The sequence below is a fragment of the Gossypium raimondii genome, chromosome 2 (assembly GCF_025698545.1).
Source record: "Gossypium raimondii isolate GPD5lz chromosome 2, ASM2569854v1, whole genome shotgun sequence".
NCBI classification, from domain to species: Eukaryota; Viridiplantae; Streptophyta; class Magnoliopsida; order Malvales; family Malvaceae; genus Gossypium; species Gossypium raimondii.
The window spans coordinates 770,504-790,997 of record NC_068566.1 but is presented as its reverse complement, the minus strand read 5'-3'; the positions used below and the strand labels follow the sequence as shown (position 1 = coordinate 790,997).

At 32.5% G+C, this 20,494-nt stretch overlaps 2 protein-coding genes across 2 annotated transcripts; one reads left to right on the top strand and one right to left on the bottom strand.

Annotated features, from left to right (window-relative positions):
- Positions 1 to 8,425: 8,425 nt before the first annotated feature.
- On the top strand, positions 8,426 to 15,631 carry LOC105787502 (3-epi-6-deoxocathasterone 23-monooxygenase CYP90C1). The gene is made up of 9 exons (XM_012613923.2): positions 8,426 to 8,814; positions 11,044 to 11,368; positions 11,441 to 11,590; positions 11,751 to 12,038; positions 13,494 to 13,583; positions 13,676 to 13,754; positions 14,141 to 14,247; positions 14,320 to 14,447; positions 15,168 to 15,631. The coding sequence occupies exons 1-9, from the start codon at positions 8,528 to 8,530 to the stop codon at positions 15,262 to 15,264; spliced, it is 1,551 nt and encodes a 516-aa protein (XP_012469377.1). The 5' UTR covers positions 8,426 to 8,527; the 3' UTR covers positions 15,265 to 15,631.
- A 1,639-nt stretch (positions 15,632 to 17,270) lies between these two features.
- Positions 17,271 to 19,223, bottom strand: LOC105787504 (ribosomal RNA small subunit methyltransferase, mitochondrial). The gene is made up of 2 exons (XM_012613924.2): positions 18,655 to 19,223; positions 17,271 to 18,046 (listed from the first exon to the last, which is right to left on the bottom strand). The coding sequence occupies exons 1-2, from the start codon at positions 19,069 to 19,071 to the stop codon at positions 17,282 to 17,284; spliced, it is 1,182 nt and encodes a 393-aa protein (XP_012469378.1). The 5' UTR covers positions 19,072 to 19,223; the 3' UTR covers positions 17,271 to 17,281.
- Positions 19,224 to 20,494: the final 1,271 nt, after the last annotated feature.

The window sequence follows — 20,494 nt, the reverse complement described above, 5'->3', positions numbered from 1 at the left end:
TTTTTTTTAGTCATCCAACTATGAAAAGTTATAAAATGGTCACCTAACTATTCAATTTTGTCTTTTTTTGTCACCAGTTAGCTAACATAAAAATAGAAACACAAAAATCCAAAATAGTTGTGTGGCCAAAAAAGATAAAATTGAATAGGTGAGTGATTATTTTGTAACTTTTCATAATTAAGTTACCAAAAAGAAATTTACTAATAGTTAGATGATCATTTTGTAACTTTTCATAGTTGGATGACCCAAAAAAAATTCACTAATAATTGGGTGATTAATAATATAGTTTTTCAAGTCTTTTTATTATTATTATTTAGGGTTGCTAGAAGTTTGGATTATTTTTTTTGAAATCATCAATAATGTTATTTTAACTCTGGTTGTTTAAACTGGATAGATCGGAACTAATCGATATGTTGATCCAAAAAAAGGGATTGGAGTAGTTAAATCGCAAACTGATACCCACCAATGAACTGGTCCAAACACAGCCCAAATCCCAAAAAAAAAACGGTTTTGTAATAGGTTAAAGTACTTAAGAGGTCCTTATATTATTATATTATAGATACTAGAACAAATTAGTCCTAATACTATAGAAAATAATCAAATATGTTTAAATTGTAATAAAGTTAACATTTACTATAGAAAAAAATATCTTGAGAATTATTCTTTTCAACTGCAATTCAATTGGAAACAAAATATTTCATTTACAAACGATAAAAACTTTAAAAATATTAACCTGTTAAGTAGTAAATAATATTTTTAAACAATATATGTTAATTCTATTTCGATTTGGCCTTATTTGATTTTTTTAATAATGCAGGATTAAATTGATCTATTTAAAAATAAATGGACTAATTCAATCAGATTCCTATAATTGATCTATTTATAATGTAATGTATAATCTGTGGTCCAACCAATTCAATTACCGGCCAAAATCTAGAAACATTGATTTTAACATGTGCAATTCATAGATCTTGTTCAAGTTTTAATTCATGAGTTCGATTTAACCCATATGGGTCAATAGTATCTTCGAGACTTCAATTTTGATGAGATTAAAACATCGTGTTGTGACCCTTCCGATCCAAATATGTCAACAAAATTGGCGAGTTTGATTGATTTTGAGTTGGTTCAATTTGGACTAAGTCAAATCAAGTTCTAAAAAGATTTTAATTTTGAGGTTCGTGACATTTCAAATTCAAATTGTTTTGAGTTTAAATCATTCGAATTTGAGATTTGGTTTTCAAGTTTGGTCATCACATGTTCGAATCTTTTCAAAGTTGATCACTTATGGTTCAATTTATTTCAAATTCGAATAGTTTCAAGTTCACATTAATATATTTTCGAAATAATCAAATCAAATTTTTAGATTTTGAACAAAATTTACGAGTCCAAGTTCGAGCCAAATATATAGAAGCTGAAAGAGAAATTTTGCTCTAGGAATATCACATGTTGAGAGTTCACATTGTCCTATTGAGAAATAATTGGCAAACTGCAATACAAATTCATTATATTTGTTATTTTGAAAACACCATTTATGCAACAACTTTTGCAAAACATGTTAATTCGATTTCGAAAATTTTATTCAAAATTCAAACTCGACTCAATACGATTTGATCATTAAAAGGTCAATAATCTAAATTTAAATCGAGCCAAACTCAAACATACCCAAATAATAAAAATCTCGAATCAAAACCCAAATACATCAAACCGGAAATGACGCAAATAAATAACCTTAAATTATCAAAACTCGTAATGGCCTAACCCGGAAATTCTAAAATTTTAATTTAAATAATCTAAACCCAAATCATCAAATGTCATTTTCTTTTATCTATTCATTTTATACTAAACTGTTATGCTTAGGTTGGTCCAACCAATGGAAAAAAGAAAAATACTAAGAGTAGGCTCTGAACTCTGTTATTTGGAGCTTTTCTTTGTATTTCCTTTTTTGGGATCATTTTCATTTTAATCCCTTTACTATATTGAAATTTAATATTTAATCTTTATACTTTTAATTTGGTATATTTTAATTCTCTATTTTTATTATATTGTTAATTGCTATAATTAAAGTGATTAAGTGAGTTTTATTATACTATTGTTCAATCACATAGTTTGGGTTAATGTTGTAAGAATCGAACTAATAATCGAATCCGTCAAACCATCAATTCCCGATTCAATCATTAAAAATAAAAAATTTAAAAATATTAGGAAAATTTAGAAAAAAAATAATAAGGAAAAACATAAATAAATAATAATATAAACATAAGCATTTATTTTACAAATTATAACAACAAAATTGAATATTCAAAAACTAACTTAAATTCGCTTCAAACAGCTTTTTACCTGATTCAATCGATTTTGCATCGATTGACCCCTCCTCTAGTTTTATAGTATGGGTTGGATCACCTGTTCCCGGTTCAATTGATTCAACGAACAATTTTGTTTTATTTTAACGACCATGGTTAGGGTCTCGAAAAATCCAACCAACCATGTCAATCGAATACTAGGGTTTTTTTTTTTAATTTATGTCATCATTTGAGTAGCAACAACTAAAGTTGTTATTAATTTAGACCTACTAATAACATTGTAAAACTAAAGAAACCAAACTATGACAAATTAAGATAAAAGGATTAAAACCCAAATATAAGCTCGGTAGAGGGACTAAAAATGTAATTAAACACTTTTAATATGTCAATAACAAGAAAGGAATAAAAAGCAAATCATGGCTGCGGATTTTCCTTCTCTTTCCCTTTTGTTCCTTAATTGCATTCATATCAACAGCAAATGGCCTTATTTCACTTTTAGCCCCTCACAAAATATAAAACTTCAATTGAGTCCATTTTAATCAAATAATTAAATAAAAATTTGCATTTTTGGTCTCCTTTAAAAAATATAATTTCAATTTAAACCATTTTATCCCCAAATTTTTTAATTACATCTCGACTCTTGATAGAATATTCCTGAATTGGTCCCGGGATATCAAGGGCTAATGTGTGGTACTAGAAAGTAGAAAAGGATATTCATAGGCCCTACCTTTACCATGGCTAGTGCTATGGTAGCTGTTGTTTTTATCTTGAAAGATGACATGACATTTATCCACCTCGTCTGCCATAGCACAAAATCATCATAAAAATTGATGTTGACATTACAATTTATATTATTATTTGGTTCTTGAATTCGATATTTTTTCATTTTAGTCCTTGGGTTTTTTCTGGTCCATGTTCATCTCTGAGTTTGACAAATTTTCTCAATTTGATTCTTCAATTTAGATTTTGTTAAGGTGCAATAATGTAACACAATCTCAGAGTACCACGTCATTATACATTAACGGAATATAAGTTCAGGGACCAAGTTGAGAAAATTTACCAAATATTTTTACTGGCATGGACTAAATGCTACTTTATCCCGTATATAACCGCATATAATCAAATTATATAGGTGCTTGTATCATTGTATTAATTGCCAAAGTCTCAGTAATATAAATATGCGTATTTATAATTTGATCTATATATTTTAAATATACCCTATTTCAAATATGAGTTTGGAATTTAACACTTGAACTAAGAGTTAAATAAACAAAAAAAAATATTAGTACGATAATGATATTTCGAGAATTCAATGAAAGAAACTAACTTAAGATCTAAATCATAGTACCAATCATTATTGGGTGCAATGGTAAAACAAATTGTATTCCCGATAAGAGAATGTATGTTCGAATTTTTGGAGACTATATTATTGAAAAGAGTAGCGACAAACCCAGAATATAAACCGTAAAACCTACATGAAAAGAAAATTCTAAATAAAAGGGTATTGAATGATTCCACTATATTCATGATATTGCCCCTCATAAGAGGGTTAGTACTTGCATACACGATAGAGATATATACTACACACAAGGAAAGGCCCCCAATGCCAAATTATTATTTTAGTCCCATTGAATTTTTTAAAATTTATAAATTAGTTTAATGAAAGATACACTTTACTCTAGCTCCCCAAATATGAAAAATTTCAATTTAATCCCTTTAAAATTCTAAAATAACATGCATATACAAGGATAAATTTGTACTTTGATTTCTTTAAAGTTCTATAATTTAATTTTGATCGCCAAAGATAAACTTCATGCTTCGTCTTCCTAGCTATCGCTTGAGTCTAAGCAAATGCGAATCTAAGGGGCCCAAATGAAGAATCTTCAATTCAGTCCTCTTATAAATAAAGAAATTATAAATTAATATATAGTGAAATTATACTTTAACTCTCTAAAATATAAAAATTCAATTCAGTCCTCTTATGAATAAAGAAATTATAAATTAATAATAGTAAAATTGCATTTAGCCCCCCTAAAAATAAAATAAAAATTCTTTTTAATCTATTCAAGAAAGATAAAATTATATATTAATACATAATAAACTTATATTTTAATTCATAAAAAAATATAATTAAATTCCGTTTTCTACTAGAAGAATATTTGGATTCGCCCCTTTACGAGTGAATATTCCTTAACCACGAGACCAATCACGAAATATATGTAGTGATTAAGTGGATGTAACCACACCACCGCACGTTCTCCCCTCATAGCCAGCCTCCATTGCAGTTGCAACCCCTCCCCACCCCTCCCCACATGGTTCACATGCATCACAACGGACCACCTTTTTTTGCTTTATTATTTTGACTTTTATTAAAGGCTTTCATAACCATGGCAAAATGGCAGCCATCCATTGACAAAACCGAAGACAAAACACAGTTCAACTTTCGTTGTTGGGTGTCGTAAAACTCTAAATTGTTACCCCTAAAAAGATTGTGTGTGTGTGTGTGTATTTATATATTCTCATTATAGTTTATAAAAGGTTGCATGAAAAACAAGAGGGGGAGAGAGAACCAGTGGGTGGGTGGTGAGAATATTGAAGAATGATGAAGACAACTCCAGTTTAGGTTTAATTGCGATTTTAGTCCCTTCACTATGCCAAAAAATTAGGATCGATCTTTTGCAATGGGTTAAAATATGGCCAAGTTACCAAAAAAAGCCCCTTTATTTTAAAAATTACGGAAATGGGTCGGTTTTTTAATTATTTACCGGAATGGGCCATTTTCCGCGAAATCGCGTCCATGTCAGCGCGATGTCGGGGAACTTGACAGGAGATTTCCTTCCACGTCGGCAGGTCGCACTGACGTGGACGCGAGTTGCCCGCGCGCGTGAACAGTGCCCAACGGTCAAAAAATTGACCATTGGCCCCCCCCCCAACGGTAAAATTTTTTTTAAACTATATAAACCCCCCACCCCTTTTATTTTCACAAACAAATTCTCTCAATTTCCTTCAAAAATTCTCTCAATTCCCTTCAAAAATTCTCTCAATTTCCTTCAAAAAATCTCCAAATCCATATTAAATTTATTTTTCCATTAAATTTCATTTTTTTAAGAAAATTTTACAATTTTTATTTTTTAAAATATTTTTAAAATTTTAATATTTTCAACCATGGCGGATCATTGATTCGTCTTGATAGGAATCACATATCGGTGGAGCAAATGAACATGGTAAGTATTAAATTTAAATTTTATATTTTATATTTTATTTAAGATATTTTTATTTATGTATTTTTAGATATTTATTAATTTATTTTTTGTTATAAAAGGCTAAAGATCGCGTATTGGAATGCAATATTCGGAATATGCATGCTCCTCAATCACCGTTAGTAGAGAACTACCTCCGGGAAGCAGGATTTTGGCACGTGGCGACGGTAGGCCGGGGATTCAAGTTGGAGCTGAAACTGATCAGTGCGTTGATCGAGAGGTGGAGACCCGAGACGCACACATTTCATCTTCCATGTGGAGAGTGCAGTATCACTCTAGAAGATGTCCATCTGCATTTGGGATTGCCGGTGGACGGGCACCCAGTGACCGGGTCTGCCCAATCTAGCAATTGGGAGGCGGTGTGCTATGAGCTTTTGGGCGCTGATCCGGATAAAATGGATGGAGGTAATTAAGGTAGAGATGGGCTGGTTACGTGCAACCTTCCCCGATCTGAATGAAAATTCAACCGAAATTGAAAGAATCCGATATGCTCGAGCATACATCTCGAACACCGGACGGAAGTACATCAGTTGGCGATGTAAATTGTACATATAACTCAATATAAGTTGCTCCGCTAGCAAGATGAGTCTGCACCATTGCCTCCAAGCTACGAGCACCTTTTATATCGAACGAGTCATATGTCACTGGATCAACAGAAGAACAAAATCGATACGTCATTGACAGAACTTTCATTGGCGTCGTTCCGAAGATTTTACGCCTAATTCTTTTACGGAGTTCTGTCAAATCTATGTTTTGGCTAAATGACAGTCGCACCGTATTCTCCGACAAAAAAACAACACCATTCTCGGTGTGGCAAACCTCACCATCGTAGTAAATAACAGCACTAATACGTTCACTCATTTTGAAACTCTAAGTTTCTTAGCCTCTCTAAAATTTTTCTGCTGTGAGTTATGCATTCTGTGGAACATTTTCTGCCTAATTTATAGCCTCAGCCCAAACTTGCTACTGTAGCAAAATCGCGTCCACGAGGGCGCGATTTGACACTATTTGCTCAGAAACGTCAAAAAAAATTATTTCCTACATGACCAACTGTAGCGAAATCGCGTCCACGAGGGCATGATTTCACAATTTCTGCCCAATATAGCATCCTTGTATCAGCGATTTTATACTATTTGCTCAGAAAACGTCAAAAAAAATTATTTCTTACATGACCACTGTAGCGAAATTGCGTCCACGAGGCCACGATTTCACAATTTCTTTTCCCGGGACCCCTAACCCCTAAAAAGCCTGCACCCTAAACCCTAAAAGCCAGAAAACACAAACGTAAAATCAGCGTCAAAATCGCGTCCCCGGTACAACGCTACGTCGGGAAATCGCGCTGACGTGGACGCGATCTCTTGTCATGTACCCCGACATCGCGCTGACGTGGCCGCGATTTCGCAGAAAACGGCCCATTCCGGTAAATAATTAAAAAATCGGCCCATTTCCGTAATTTTTTAAAAAAATGGGCTTTTTTTGGTAAATTAGCCTTAAAATATTACATAAGTTAATGTACTTTTGGTATGTTCAGAATTTATTCTTTTCAAAGAGAGAGAAAAACCAAAAATTTAAATCCCATTTTTATTTAATTTTAATTTGTTTACGATTTTATATTTAAAATAGTGAAAAATAACTTTAAAATACTATATAAATTAAAAATTAATTTTCAAAAAATACTATTTAAGAGTTATTGATTGTTTTAAATTTTACCTAATAGTATACAAAAGTCATTTTATCAGAATAAAATCCGAAAACCTAAAACCCAAAACTATTACGAAAGAATCGAGAATCGAGTTGTCACAGAAAGTTCGGAAAATAATAAAGCGCAACCAAACCGAACCAAACTCCGCCCTATTTAATGTCACTTATAGAGGATCAAATTCTATCAAACTAAAGTAAAAATATCAAATCCTAAATTTCATCATAATAGAGGGACTAAAATTATAATTAAACCGTCGGGACCGAGCACCTACTATAGGCCCAATGGGCTTTCATTTAAAATTTATTTTCTTCCCACTTTTGAACACGTCGGTAACAAGTGTCAACCATGGAAAAGTTGTTCACTTTTCATGGTCCATATGGCTCCATTTTGAGAAGAAGATAACTATGAATTTAATGATTATAAAAGAAAATTCCTTAAAAAAAGGAAATAACATTTGTGTATCCAATTATGGATTTTTGCAATAATTAAAGGGTTAACTGTATTACTTAAAAGAATAAAAAAAGGAAGTTCATTCAAATTTAGCAATGAAACCACAATTTCACAATTTCATCCTTTTATGTTATAAAATAAAAACTAACCAAAATTTGATTAAAATTGAGAAATTAGTCTAATCGATAACGCTATTAAATCTTTTTACTAAAAATTAGAAAAAAAGCAATTAAAGTTTATTTTATAAAAAATTAATTTATCAACTTTTATAAAATAGAAGGATTGAATTTATAATTAAACCTATTTCCCATCTAATTATGTGAGCAAAAGCATGGGTCTATCAATGTATATACAAAACGAAGAGAAGACAATGAACAAGCGTGGAGCAATTTTGGTGCCACCCAATATGTACAACTCATTTAATGATACGAGGGGTGCAAGTGCAACCCCCTCTAGATCTTCCAAATCTCTCAATCCCCATCGAGGTTAAATTACCCGAGAGATCCCTGTATTGTAAGAATTGTATGAAATTAATTTTTTTCAATTACAATTATATTAAATGTAAATATCAACTCTTATTTGATTTTTTAATATAGAAGGACTAATTTGATATAGTCCCTAAAATACAAGGATCTCCCAAGAATTTCACCCTTCTTTTAGCCACCTTTATTCATTTTTGTTTTCATCCCCTTATATTATATTGACTTGCCAAAGTACACACACACACTCTCTCTCTCTCAAACACCTCCTACTCCGACTCCTACTCCTCCTCCTTCTTCATCATCATCATCATGTATATATATATATAGTCTCACATGGCTTTATACATAGTTAAGAGCGAAGGTTTTGAATCAAAAGAGGATATGGGGTTGTTGATCATCATCATTAGCTTGATGGGTGTTGTTTGGTTTTGGTACAAAATGAAGAAGATGATGAGAAAAGAAGATAGAGGAACCAACAAGAGTGGTGGCAGTGGCGGCGGCGGCGGCGGTGTAGTGCCAAAAGGGAACTTGGGTTGGCCTTTCATTGGTGAAACCCTTCATTTCATTGCTTCTGGTTATAGTTCTCAACCGGTCAGTTTCATGGACAAACGCAAGCTTTTGTAAGCCTTTTTTTCCCTTCACCTCTTTTTTTTTTTCTTCCTTTTCTAATCTCTTATTTATAATATTTAAATTCGAAATTTTATTTATTTTTATTGAATTTCGAATAAATTTAGAGTTGAAAAATCGAGTTCCATTTTTAATTTTTTTTAAAACTGAAAATTAAATTATATATTTTTCCTTTTAAAATATTCAAATTTAATATTAAATAAGTGTTATATCTGATTTTTATTTTATTTTTACTTATTTTCGATATTTGTATAAATTATATTTATATTTATGATTAGAAACCTACTTATAATTTTGTAGCAAAATTTTGCAAATTAAAATGACATGCATGGCTATAACAATTATTAGAAATACTTATATCATCATTATAATATAATAATTTTATATTAGAATGATTCTTCTTTAGTCACGAGAGTTAAGTGAGATAGTAAACGTCTCGAGAGTTTAATTCTCACCCTTTAAAGCTCGTAATCAGTATCTGCTCCATTAATGATTTTTCTCTAATCATGGGGGTTAGGTGAGATGGAAATGATTATTCCTACCTTAACCAATGTTTGAGGGTTTAATTTTCACTCTAGGAATGGAGCAGCTTTAAAGCTCATGGTCAGCATTTACTGCCTTAATGATTTTTCTTTAATCACGGAAGTTAAGTGAGATAGCAAAAATTCCCCCTACCTTAACCAGTGGTCGAGAGTTTAATTCTTATCTTGGGTATGGAGCAACTTTAAAGCTCGTGACCATCATTTACTCCCTTAATGAACCTATAAAATGCGGAAAATTAGTTAATGTACTCCGATAGGTATTTTGAAAAACTATCAAATCATGCAACATGCAACTCCAAACTAAAAATCATAAACTTGTGGGGTAAACAATTTAAATTAAAATTTTATTATTATTATTATTATTATTATTTTTGACATTATTGTATGAGTAGGTTTCTATATTTTTACATAGTCCAAGGAAAGGAAAATTCTACCCTTTCTTTGATATCTTCTTCTAAAGGATAAATAAAGTTTTTTTATTGATTATTTAAATTTTTGAAATAAAATAGGATAATATCAAATACATAGGGACCCCATTGTATAAAAATAGATAATTGTGATTTTTTTAAAATATTACTCATTAAAAGGTATAAATATATTTGGAAATATTGGTTCAATGACTAGGCCCTAAATATTACTTATTAAAAAAGTTAAAATATTTTATTAGTTCCTATACATTTATAGAATTTGAGATTTAATCCTTATATTTTATTTTACATGTCAAATTAGTAAATTTTGACAAAAAAGTTTTTTTTTATTTTACATTTTTTAACCTAAAGAAATGAAACACCATAGCCAACACAATATATTTTGTTTTACATTAAATGATATATGTCCCAAAAAGAAATTCTCCATTAATGAGCAATGACAGATACCTGCTGCAATTACTTCCCATGGCTTCAAAAAGGAAGGTGACATGGTCTAAAATGTTGGAGGGTTTTTTATAAGTATTTTAAAAAAATAATGTTGAATTAAGACAAAAGCCATTAAAGTTTGTAAGTACGAACCATATGGGCAATTGCCATACCGGTTGCAGGCATTGATCCCTGGCTCCTATTCTTCATTGTTTTTTGGGTTAATATAAGTTTTAGTCCCTAAATCTGATAATTAGGTCCACTTTAATACTTATAATTTTTTTGTCTAGTACCTGAACTTAATAGTTAGGTCTGTTTTGGTCATTGAGCTTGACAAATGTAGAAATTTGATGACAAATAATAAAAATTTTGACGGAATTCAAGTTTAAGGACCAAAATGGACCAGTTGTCAAGTTTAAGTACCAAAGTGGAAAAAAAATACATGCATCAAAATGAACCTAGATTAAAAGTTCTCCATTGCTTTTTGCTTTTTGGGTTTAATCTAACTTTTAGTCATTGAACTTGACAATTAGGTCAATTTTGACATTTATATTTTTTTTGTTTGCTTTAGTACTTACCTTGAACTTGACTAATGTAAAAATTTGATGGCACGTCATCAAATTTTTATGGAACCCAAGTTCAACGACTAAGATAGACCTAGTTTTCAATCTCGGGTATCAAAGTAGACAGAAAAAAGAATACTATATTAACCCTTTTTCACCTTTCCACCCACCATTTTATTTCCACTTTTAGACCCTGTGTTTTTCAATCAATGAAGCTATAAAAGCCAAATCAAAACAAACCCTTTTTTTTTTTTTTTTTGCAGGCATGGGAAGGTATTCAAAACACATTTATTGGGAACACCCATCATTGTTTCCACAGATCCCGACGTAAACAAGGTGGTGTTGCAGAACCATGGCAACACCTTCATCCCTGCTTACCCTAAATCCATTACTGAGTTACTTGGTGAACACTCCATCCTTCAAGTGAATGGTAATCTTCAAAAACGACTCCATGCACTGATTGCAGGTTTCTTAAGATCCCCACAGTTTAAAACCCGTATCACAGCTCACATCGAAAGCTCAGTGGTGTCAACACTGGGATCTTGGCAACACATGCAGGTGTTACTTGTTCAAGAAGAAACCAAAAAGGTAGCATTCAAATCACAATTTTTTTTCATTATGTATGTATGAACGTGACTGGTTGATGGAAATTTATCTCAGATAACATTCGAGGTCTTGGTGAAAGTGTTGATGGGTGTCGGTCCGGGTGAAGATTTGGAGTTTTTGAGGAGTGAATTTGAGGAATTCATCAAAGGGTTGATTTGCTTACCTATCAAATTGCCAGGGACTAGACTGTATAAATCTCTCAAGGTGAGCATATATATGTGGGTAGCATTTAGCTTTCGTTTTGTTAAGGTTTAATTATACGATTTGGTACTTCAGCCTGGCTCCAATATTAGATTTGCTACATTCATTAAATCACTTAATGTCATTTGTCCGAATATCAAATTCAACATTAAACTTCCTTTAGGCGAAAGAAAGGTTACTGAAAGTGGTGAAAAAGATGGTGGAAGAGAGGAAATTAGCTATGGAGGAAGAAACAGACGAAAAGGGTATGGCCAAGGATGCAGTTGACGTGCTGTTACGTGACAGCAGTGAAGAACCATCAAGTGATCAGATCAAGCAATCCCTGCCGTTGGATTTCATCAGTGGGAACATTATAGAGATGATGATCCCTGGTGAAGAGACTGTTCCAATGGCTATGACCTTAGCTGTCAAATTCCTCAGTGGCTGCCCTGTTGCTCTACAGCAGTTGATGGTACGTATCATAAAAAAAAACCATGATTACCTTTTTTTTCTTTTCATCCAACGGCTAGGATCATTTTCTTAACCGTTTGACTTTTTAACTATATTTTTCATTGGATAATAGATAGGAGACAGATTCTACGTGTCCCATGTTCTGTCATAAAAAATAGACCATACTTTGGAGTGTGAGAGAGAGAGTACTCTGCAACTTTTTTTGGGTTAATATACTTTTTAGGCCCTTAAATTCGTAATTAGGTCCATTTTAATGATGTGGCGTATGTAGAAGTCAGATGATATGGCACTCTGGGTGGGTTTGGATGGACGGTTGGGTGCGGTGCGGTACGGTGCGGTGCGTTTAGCTTACTTTTTGTCTTATGCTACTGTGTCATTACAATATCTAATCTTACCGCCACGGCTGTTTTTACACTAACAGCAGGTAAACGCACTATCCATCCAAACCCACCCTGTATGTACTACGTCATCAAATTTTGATAAATACAAGTTTAGGAATTAAAATAAATCTAGTTGTTAAGTTTAAGGTAATAGTATTATAAAAACTATTGTATTAGGAGTTAGATTGTATTTTGTTCCAAGGGTGAAGCCAGAATTTGGGGGGGGCTGTATATTTTACGACAATAAAAATGTAATTTCACCATTTTAATAGCCTATATCTTTATGATTTTTAAAATATTAAATTAAATTTTTTTTATCATTTTTGGGTCAAAGTGTAATTTATAATTACTAATTTAAAATTTTATAAATTATAAAGGGGTCTGAATGAATTTTTTTTTCATTTTAGGAGGGGTCAGGGCCTACCAGCCTCTTGCACATTAGTTCAAAGAGCAAATTTATTTGAATAGAGCAAATTAGTCTTTGTATATCAGCTCAAGAGTAAATTGATCATTTCTAGTAAAAATTCCATCCATTTGTAGTGTAAAAAACTAACGTGGCTGATAGAGTAACCACATATATGCCGTGCCACATGTACTTCACCCTGACATACAATGACCAATCTTTAACAGTGGAAACGTATGGAGTTTTTTATTAGACCAGTTTCCTCTTTAATCTAACGTAAAATGACTAATTTTTTTAAATTTTTAAGTAGGGAGAGCAGATTGCAATCTAACTCATACAGGGTTTTCATGATACTTTTATCCCAAGTTTAGGTATTAAAATGAAAAAAAAAATTTAGAGACTAAAATTTATATTAAACCCTTTTTCTTTTCTTATACTAAAATTTCTCTCAATAACGAATCATCCGCCTTCTCGAAGTTAATTAAAGGGTAGATATTAACCACGAGTTTTAAAGAAGGTATGTAAAAGAAGTAAAGATATGGGTGGCAGTTCTAACTTCTAAAGTCTGTACAATACCCTTTTTACTTGATCAAATTGCATTGGGTTTGGCTTTTTTCATTGAAAAATCAAGGTTTTATGTTTGGGTTTTAATTTTTTAGAATATATTGTGAAGGAGGAGAACATGGAATTAAAAAAGCAAAAGAAGGAATCTGGTGAAGATTATAGTTGGACTGACTACTTGTCTTTGCCTTTCACTCAAAATGTGAGTCTCAAATATTCTCTTAACCTTTCCTTCTGCAGATATATATATATATATATATGAATGAATTTGTTATGTATATTTCTATTTGGTAGGTTATAAGTGAAACTCTTAGAATGGCAAATATCATCAATGGAGTTTGGAGGAAAGCACTCAAGGATATAGATATTAAAGGTATGTAGTTTTATTTGTTGTATTTCTTTGAAGTAGGAATGGTAATGGAGCGGAACGAGTAGGGAAAAAGTTGTCAAATTCACCATTACTTTACAGACGACACGTTCTACTTCACCATGAGACTATAGATGTATAATCTCGAAAATCGCTATCACTTTCATGGATATTGGATGCGCTCATGCTATCTTACTCTGCTCCATTTGTACGGATGAGAGAGTCACCGGATCATTTTTTAGAGTTATTTCTATCTGGCCCCACCTTGTATCCACTTTTTAAAAAAATCCGCTCGTTTTGAAATTCATCGAGCGGTTCGGGTATTGTTATTCCTACTTGAATTTGCATAAATATTAAAAGAAATTATCTGAAGATTTTATTTTTTTTTGCAGGTTATTTAATACCAAAGGGATGGTGTGTGTTGACCTCTTTTATTTCAGTTCATATGGATGAGGAAAATTACAGAAACCCATATCTTTTTGAACCATGGAGATGGGAGGTTAGCTTTAAAAATTAGTTCTAGCTATGTAATTCCATCTTTAATTCTCTATATTTAATTTATTTTTTGCAGAAAATTGGAGCTGCTGCTAATAACAATAGTTTTACACCATTTGGAGGTGGCCAAAGGCTTTGCCCTGGTTTAGAACTATCAAGGCTTGAAGTTTCAATTTTCCTTCACCATCTTGTCACCACTTACAGGTAATTTTTTTATATTTGGTCACTAATCACCTTTGTCCATGCTAGATAGGTGTCATCGGAATCCATCAATGTACCCAGATTTATTATTGTTGAGGGAAGGTCGATTCCGTGAAGAGAAGTTTGTTAAAAGTCTTGTTTACCAAGGGTTAGTTGATCCCTCAATGGATTAGTATTGTTCTCGACAAAGGGTTTTGTCTCTTAATTTTATTGGGAGTCTGGGTGTTTGAAGAGGTGGCTTCACAGAATGGGAACATTTCGTTGGGGTGCCTGACAAGACAGACAATGCGTGTTGGATGGTTACCCACTAATGAAATCTCATATTTACTTTTGGTAAGATTTGAACTCATGACCTATTGTGTATAAGGCATTGTTGGGTAGGAATGTTACTACTTATCCAATAATAGGACATGGATTTTAATCTCATCAAGTGCAAATACGATATTTCTATGTGAGAAACCATGTGAAAAGTGCACGACTCATCCTTATTAGCCGTCTCGACTACTTGTTCCTGCTCTATGAACACAACATCTCTTTAGCCACTCAAACTTTCAATAGAATTAGGGGGCAACCCCCTTCACTGGAAACAATATCGACCCATTAAATCAACACTTCGCTGGCTTATCTCGAAAGAGCCGGCCCCCTTCAACAACCATCTCTTACAATCTATCAGAACTTAAAAAACAGCCCTTTTTTTTTTTAACTTCTTTTATATATATGCAGATGGGTTGCACAAGAGGATGAAATTATCTACTTTCCAACAGTTAAGATGAAGAAGAAGCTACCAATCAAGGTCACCCCTTTATGCAACTACCAATAGTTTTGGCCCATCCCCATGAAAACACCATATACATGAATATCTCTTATATATATATATAGTCTCAATTGGATAGATATGACCAAACACAAACTTTGGAAGTTTTATCCCCACACCAAAAAGGAGCTATTGGGAATGGGAATTTGTACAACTACATATCTAAGCAATGATCTTTTAGAAAGGTGGTGGGATGGGACTCTTTGTGTGTTATGGTGTTAGTTCTTATGTCACCATCCCTTTTTTCTAATTGCACTGTAGGTCCTTTTTGAGGACCCATTTTTTTGGTCCTTCAATATTGAATGCAAAGTGGGGATCATATAGTCTACCCCCACCCCCCCCCCCCATTTGCTTGAGGGGATCATATTTGTCTTCTGGTTTTTGTGAGAGTAACATTTGTGGTATTGTCCTCTTTCAATAATGTTTTTGTCTCCAGGGCAGGTTTAGAATACGGCTCCGGACGCGTTTTTGATCACATCGTATTTTGCCTTCTAGATAAATAGCGAATGAAAAATAAAAAGGAAATAAATCAAGTGGTTGATTGATTAAGGGAGTTAACATTTAACTATATTTTTTAAGAGGTCAAAGTATAATTTTATCATCGTATTAACATATTATTTAAGTATTTTCAATAAGGTTAAATTGAAATTTTAAAATCTTGCAGAGTTAACGTATAATTTTACCATTACATTAATTTATAATTTTAAAATTTTTAAAGGGAATTCAAAGCAATTTTACCATTTGGGGCAAGGGGGCAAGGCATCTTGTTGTCAACTTGTAGTTATAATGTTTTACTATTGGATTTGTTGGTTGAACTTGAACTCATTAAAAAAGATTAAATTTTGCTATTAGTTGTTGTATTTTACAAAAATTATGGATTTTAACCCCCATATTTTAATCTCATTAATTTTACCATATTTTTTTATATTATTTTTATCATTTATAGATATTAAAACGGGTTCGACCAAAATTGAAAATTGTGAGCCTTTGGCCAAAGTTGGTTGAGTGGGGCAAGTCGCTTGGGCCATGAACATCTTTAGCTAAATTCGTTCAATTAAATTTTGCTATTAGTTACGTACTTTGAGTAAAATTATAGATTTAGTCTATTTTTTCTCATTTAATCATTCTTAGTCCTTATACTTCTCAAATTTGAAATTTCAGTATTACCATAAAACGACAATTATTAAACATATTAACTTTTTTTTTTAAGTAATATGTGAAAATAACAAATTGGTATTACATCACATGTGATTTTATGTTTGTCGCGTAAGATTTTAAAAAAAGTAGAATTTAAAAAATTTAATAGCTACTTTTAGTCATTATTGAAATTTCACAACTTACGCATAGCGTAAAAGCTAATAGTTAAACTAGCCTAAACCATCAGAATTCGTGTTTTAAAAACTCATAATTATTTAAGCAGCCATTGAACAAACTAAGGGTGAATAATCGGACGGTTCGGTCAATTTGGTTCAAAAAATTTGAAAATCAACTTTATTAACTTCAATTTTTTAGAAATAGAAATCGAAACCGATCAACTATATGAATAAAGCAGAATAAACCGAAACAGTTGGTCAGTCGACTTAACCTACATTATCATGTTTTTTTGGTATTGGGTTTAAATGATATATTTGGATATATTAAATTTATTTTGGGTTTAGGCTTGAGTAATATATTTGAATATGGGTTGGGTTTAAATATTTTAAAGTCGATTAATTCAGGTAACTCGGTTTTGAAAACCGAACTGACTTAACCATTTTACCCGACCTTTACAACCAACCTAAAACAACACCGAATAAACTAACCTGACAAAACTGAAACCGACTAGCTCAATCGATTGAGTCATTTTGCACTCCCTGAACAAACTTTCCAACCCAATATTTTTTTCTTCCTATACAACAATTTGGTGCAATTTCTAGTTTGTGGGTGTATTTCTCTAGCAGACATGCAAAAGTCACTAAAGCTAGTGAAACACTAAAGAGAGAGAAACAATAACAAGACAAAGAATATAAGAATGATGAAGCTGCTATGAAAGATAAGCAGCATTTGCATTACCTAAATCATTTGGTTTAATATGATCATGAAAATATATTCCAGCTTGATTAAACAAAGAGAGTAAATGTAATAAGTCCTCATTACTCACCTTTGAAGGCCTTTTATCTTCAAACCCACTTTTTCTCAAAATCCCAACAATTTTCTCCTTAAACAAGTTCATTTCAAGATCAGAGGTAGAGGATGCAAAACATTCTTCACCATCGGTATCTTCATCTTCGTATTTGCCATCGTAAGACTCATCACATTCGTAGTTATTCCCCGTCGGAGGATTTTCTTTATTCAAGCTCGTTGTTTTAGCCAATTTCAGTAGCTGCATCACCTTCTTCTTCTGCTTAAAGGTAGCGCCAAGGGTCTTGTTCTTTTTGCCAAAACAAGTCCTTGTGAAAGCTCTCCACTCGTTAAGATTAACATCAGGGAGTTCAGGTTTCGGTCGGATTATTACAACGGAGGAATCGACTTTCGGGCAAGGAAGGAACTCCCTTTTGCTTACGTCCATGACGAATTCTACATCGGCTACCAAGTTCACATTCACGGCCAACCGGTTGAACTCTGAGTCCCCGGGCTCAGCAAGTAACCGACGTGCAAACTCCTTTTGAAGAAGCAATGTTGCACTCCTAAAAGGGTTCCTTCCATAAACCAATTTAGCTATGAGAGGGGAAGATATTCCATAAGGAATGTTGGCCACAACAAGATCGAACTGAGGAAACTCAACCTTCATTGCATCTTTGCATATAACCTGTAAACAAAGATTTTTCTTTTACATGTAATAAAAACAATTACTAATAACATCTGGCCATTAAGACATTAGATTCAAGCCGTTCATGCACTATACACTATAGTAACATATTATGTCATGTTACGCATCATATCCAAATTAACACCTAACACGTCAAATTCAAGCAAGCAGTTCATGCGGTTCTTATGATAGTTAGATACACTTGTCATGTTCGACATAGTATCTAAATTATTAATAGCATCTTACCTCTATCAGGTCACTAGCAGGTCGGATTCAAGCGGTACATGCATATCATACGATAGTTACGTAAGTGTCATGTTTTATGTCATTTCAAAATTAATATCTAACACGCCAAAGTCAAATTCAAGCAGTTCATGTTGTTCTTGCGATAATTACATACACTTGTCATGTTCCACGTCATATCCAGAAAATTTTAGAGACCTTTCAAATCTAGCCAATAATTTGGGACATTTGGTGCAATTAGTAAAAGCAAAATAAGCACCTAACAAAGCTTAAGACTACTTCCTAAAAAAAATTAAAACTTGAAACTTTCTGTTAGGCATTTCATCAAACACTTCACATTTATTTTTTCTTTTTTCAAAACTTACATTGAGTCTCTCTTGCAACCCATTCTCAGCAACGCGTTTATGAAGAACATCCACCATCCTCTTATCAATTTCAACGGCGACAACCTTTTCGGCAGCTTCCAGTAGCTTGACAGTAAGATTTCCCGTCCCGGGTCCGATTTCCAAGACGGTATCAGTAGGCTTTATGTTCGATCTTCGAACAATAGCGTCGAGAATCCGTGTATTAGTGAGCAAATGTTGGCCTTTGCTCTTATACAAATAAAAATGGTCTAACTGGTTCTCTTTCGTGTTTCGAAGCTTTGGGTCTTTATCATCATCGTCTTCTTCATTGTATTTGCCATAACGATGACTGGGTTTTACCCAGAGATTTCGTTTATAATTTTGGAAGAAAATTAACCCAAAAAAGTGGGTTCGAACTGATTTCGGCTTGAAAAGCATTGGATTTTAGACTGTGTGATTAAAGTATCTTTAATGCAAGAAATGAGAATTTACCATAGCTGTGTGTGATTATGAAGCTCAAATGAAACCAGCGCCAAAAGCCAAAAACACAGTTTTTGAATAGATCGCGAACAAAGGACACGATGAGGGATTTCAATGGGCTTTCAATCCAAATCCTAACTTTGTTTCTCTTTGGGCTTAGCTCGAAGAAAGTCCGAGCTAGAGATGACAATTGGGCGAGGCAGAGCAGTTTTTTGCTCGTCCCGACCCTAACGTGATATACCCCAACATTACTCGATTTCAACTTGAGTCGAAATCAAACATTAATTTACTCACTTAACCCGAAAACTATACAAACATGTTAAAATTTTTATTTTTTTATATTTTTATCAAGATGAAATATTTTTTTTTATTTTTAATGATACTATTAATTTTTAAATATAATATTAATATAAATTTTATTATTATATATATTCAAATTAACATTATATATAAAGGGTATTTTGATAATTATATCTTGATCAAGTTTTTTCTAAACTTGAAAAATTAGATCCACCCGAAACCTAATAATAACCCTATCAAATTGGGTTGGGTCAGAACCTAATAATTATATCTTATTTTATTTTATTTATCCAGACTACATCTTTTATTGACTTAAGCATTGAAAAGTATCACGGGATACAAGTTTCAATGTTGTTGCTCACTTTTTATAATCTCGACTTTAGTTTCTTAGGGTGGGTTTGGATGGGCGATTGGGTACGGTGCGGTGCATTTAGCCTACTTTTTGTCTCACGCTACAGTGTTGCTACAGTATCTAATCTCACCGCCACCGTTGTTTTTGCACTAACCGCAGGTAAACGCACCGCCCATCCAAACTCATATTTATTTTGATTATAGCTATTATAAATAACATATTTTGAGAATATTTTCACAAGAACTCTTCAATAAAATAATTTTATAAATAGGCCTAAATGATTTAGGCCATTGGACAAAATAATTGTGGTTGAGTGAAATTGGGGCCTTGCTTCTAAATAATAAAAAGCACTTATTGTAAAATATAAAAGTAGGGATAAATATTAAAATTAATACTGAGATTTTATCAAATGTGTAATGTGATATATGAACTTTGATTTTATGTAATTTTACACATGAAAATTTGATTTGATTCAGTTTTCACAAATCACTAACAGCATTATCGAATTAGTAGCGTTTTAGGTTGATATGCTGCATGCACAAACAATTATATTAATTCGAAGTGATAATAAATGTATGTATTCATTTCTTCAAATGTGTATAACTGAACCAAAATCAAAGTTTTATTTATACGTATGAACTGCAATTCAAATTTCATGTGTATACTCGCACAAAATCAAAATCCATGAATAACATTGCTCATTTGACCAAAGTTCAAGTATAATTTTGA

What these genes read in the sequence shown, in the direction of transcription:
- LOC105787502 (XM_012613923.2), top strand. Translation starts at nt 8,528, where the DNA reads ATGGCTTTATACATAGTTAAGAGCGAAGGTTTTGAATCAAAAGAGGAT. An exon ending in CTTTGCCTTTCACTCAAAAT is followed by an intron (nt 13,584 to 13,675) that starts GTGAGTCTCAAA and finishes TCTATTTGGTAG; the next exon opens with GTTATAAGTGAAACTCTTAG. An exon ending in TTGAACCATGGAGATGGGAG is followed by an intron (nt 14,248 to 14,319) that starts GTTAGCTTTAAA and finishes TATTTTTTGCAG; the next exon opens with AAAATTGGAGCTGCTGCTAA.
- LOC105787504 (XM_012613924.2), bottom strand. Translation starts at nt 19,071, where the DNA reads ATGCTTTTCAAGCCGAAATCAGTTCGAACCCACTTTTTTGGGTTAATT. An exon ending in GGTTGCAAGAGAGACTCAAT is followed by an intron (nt 18,047 to 18,654) that starts GTAAGTTTTGAA and finishes CTTTGTTTACAG; the next exon opens with GTTATATGCAAAGATGCAAT.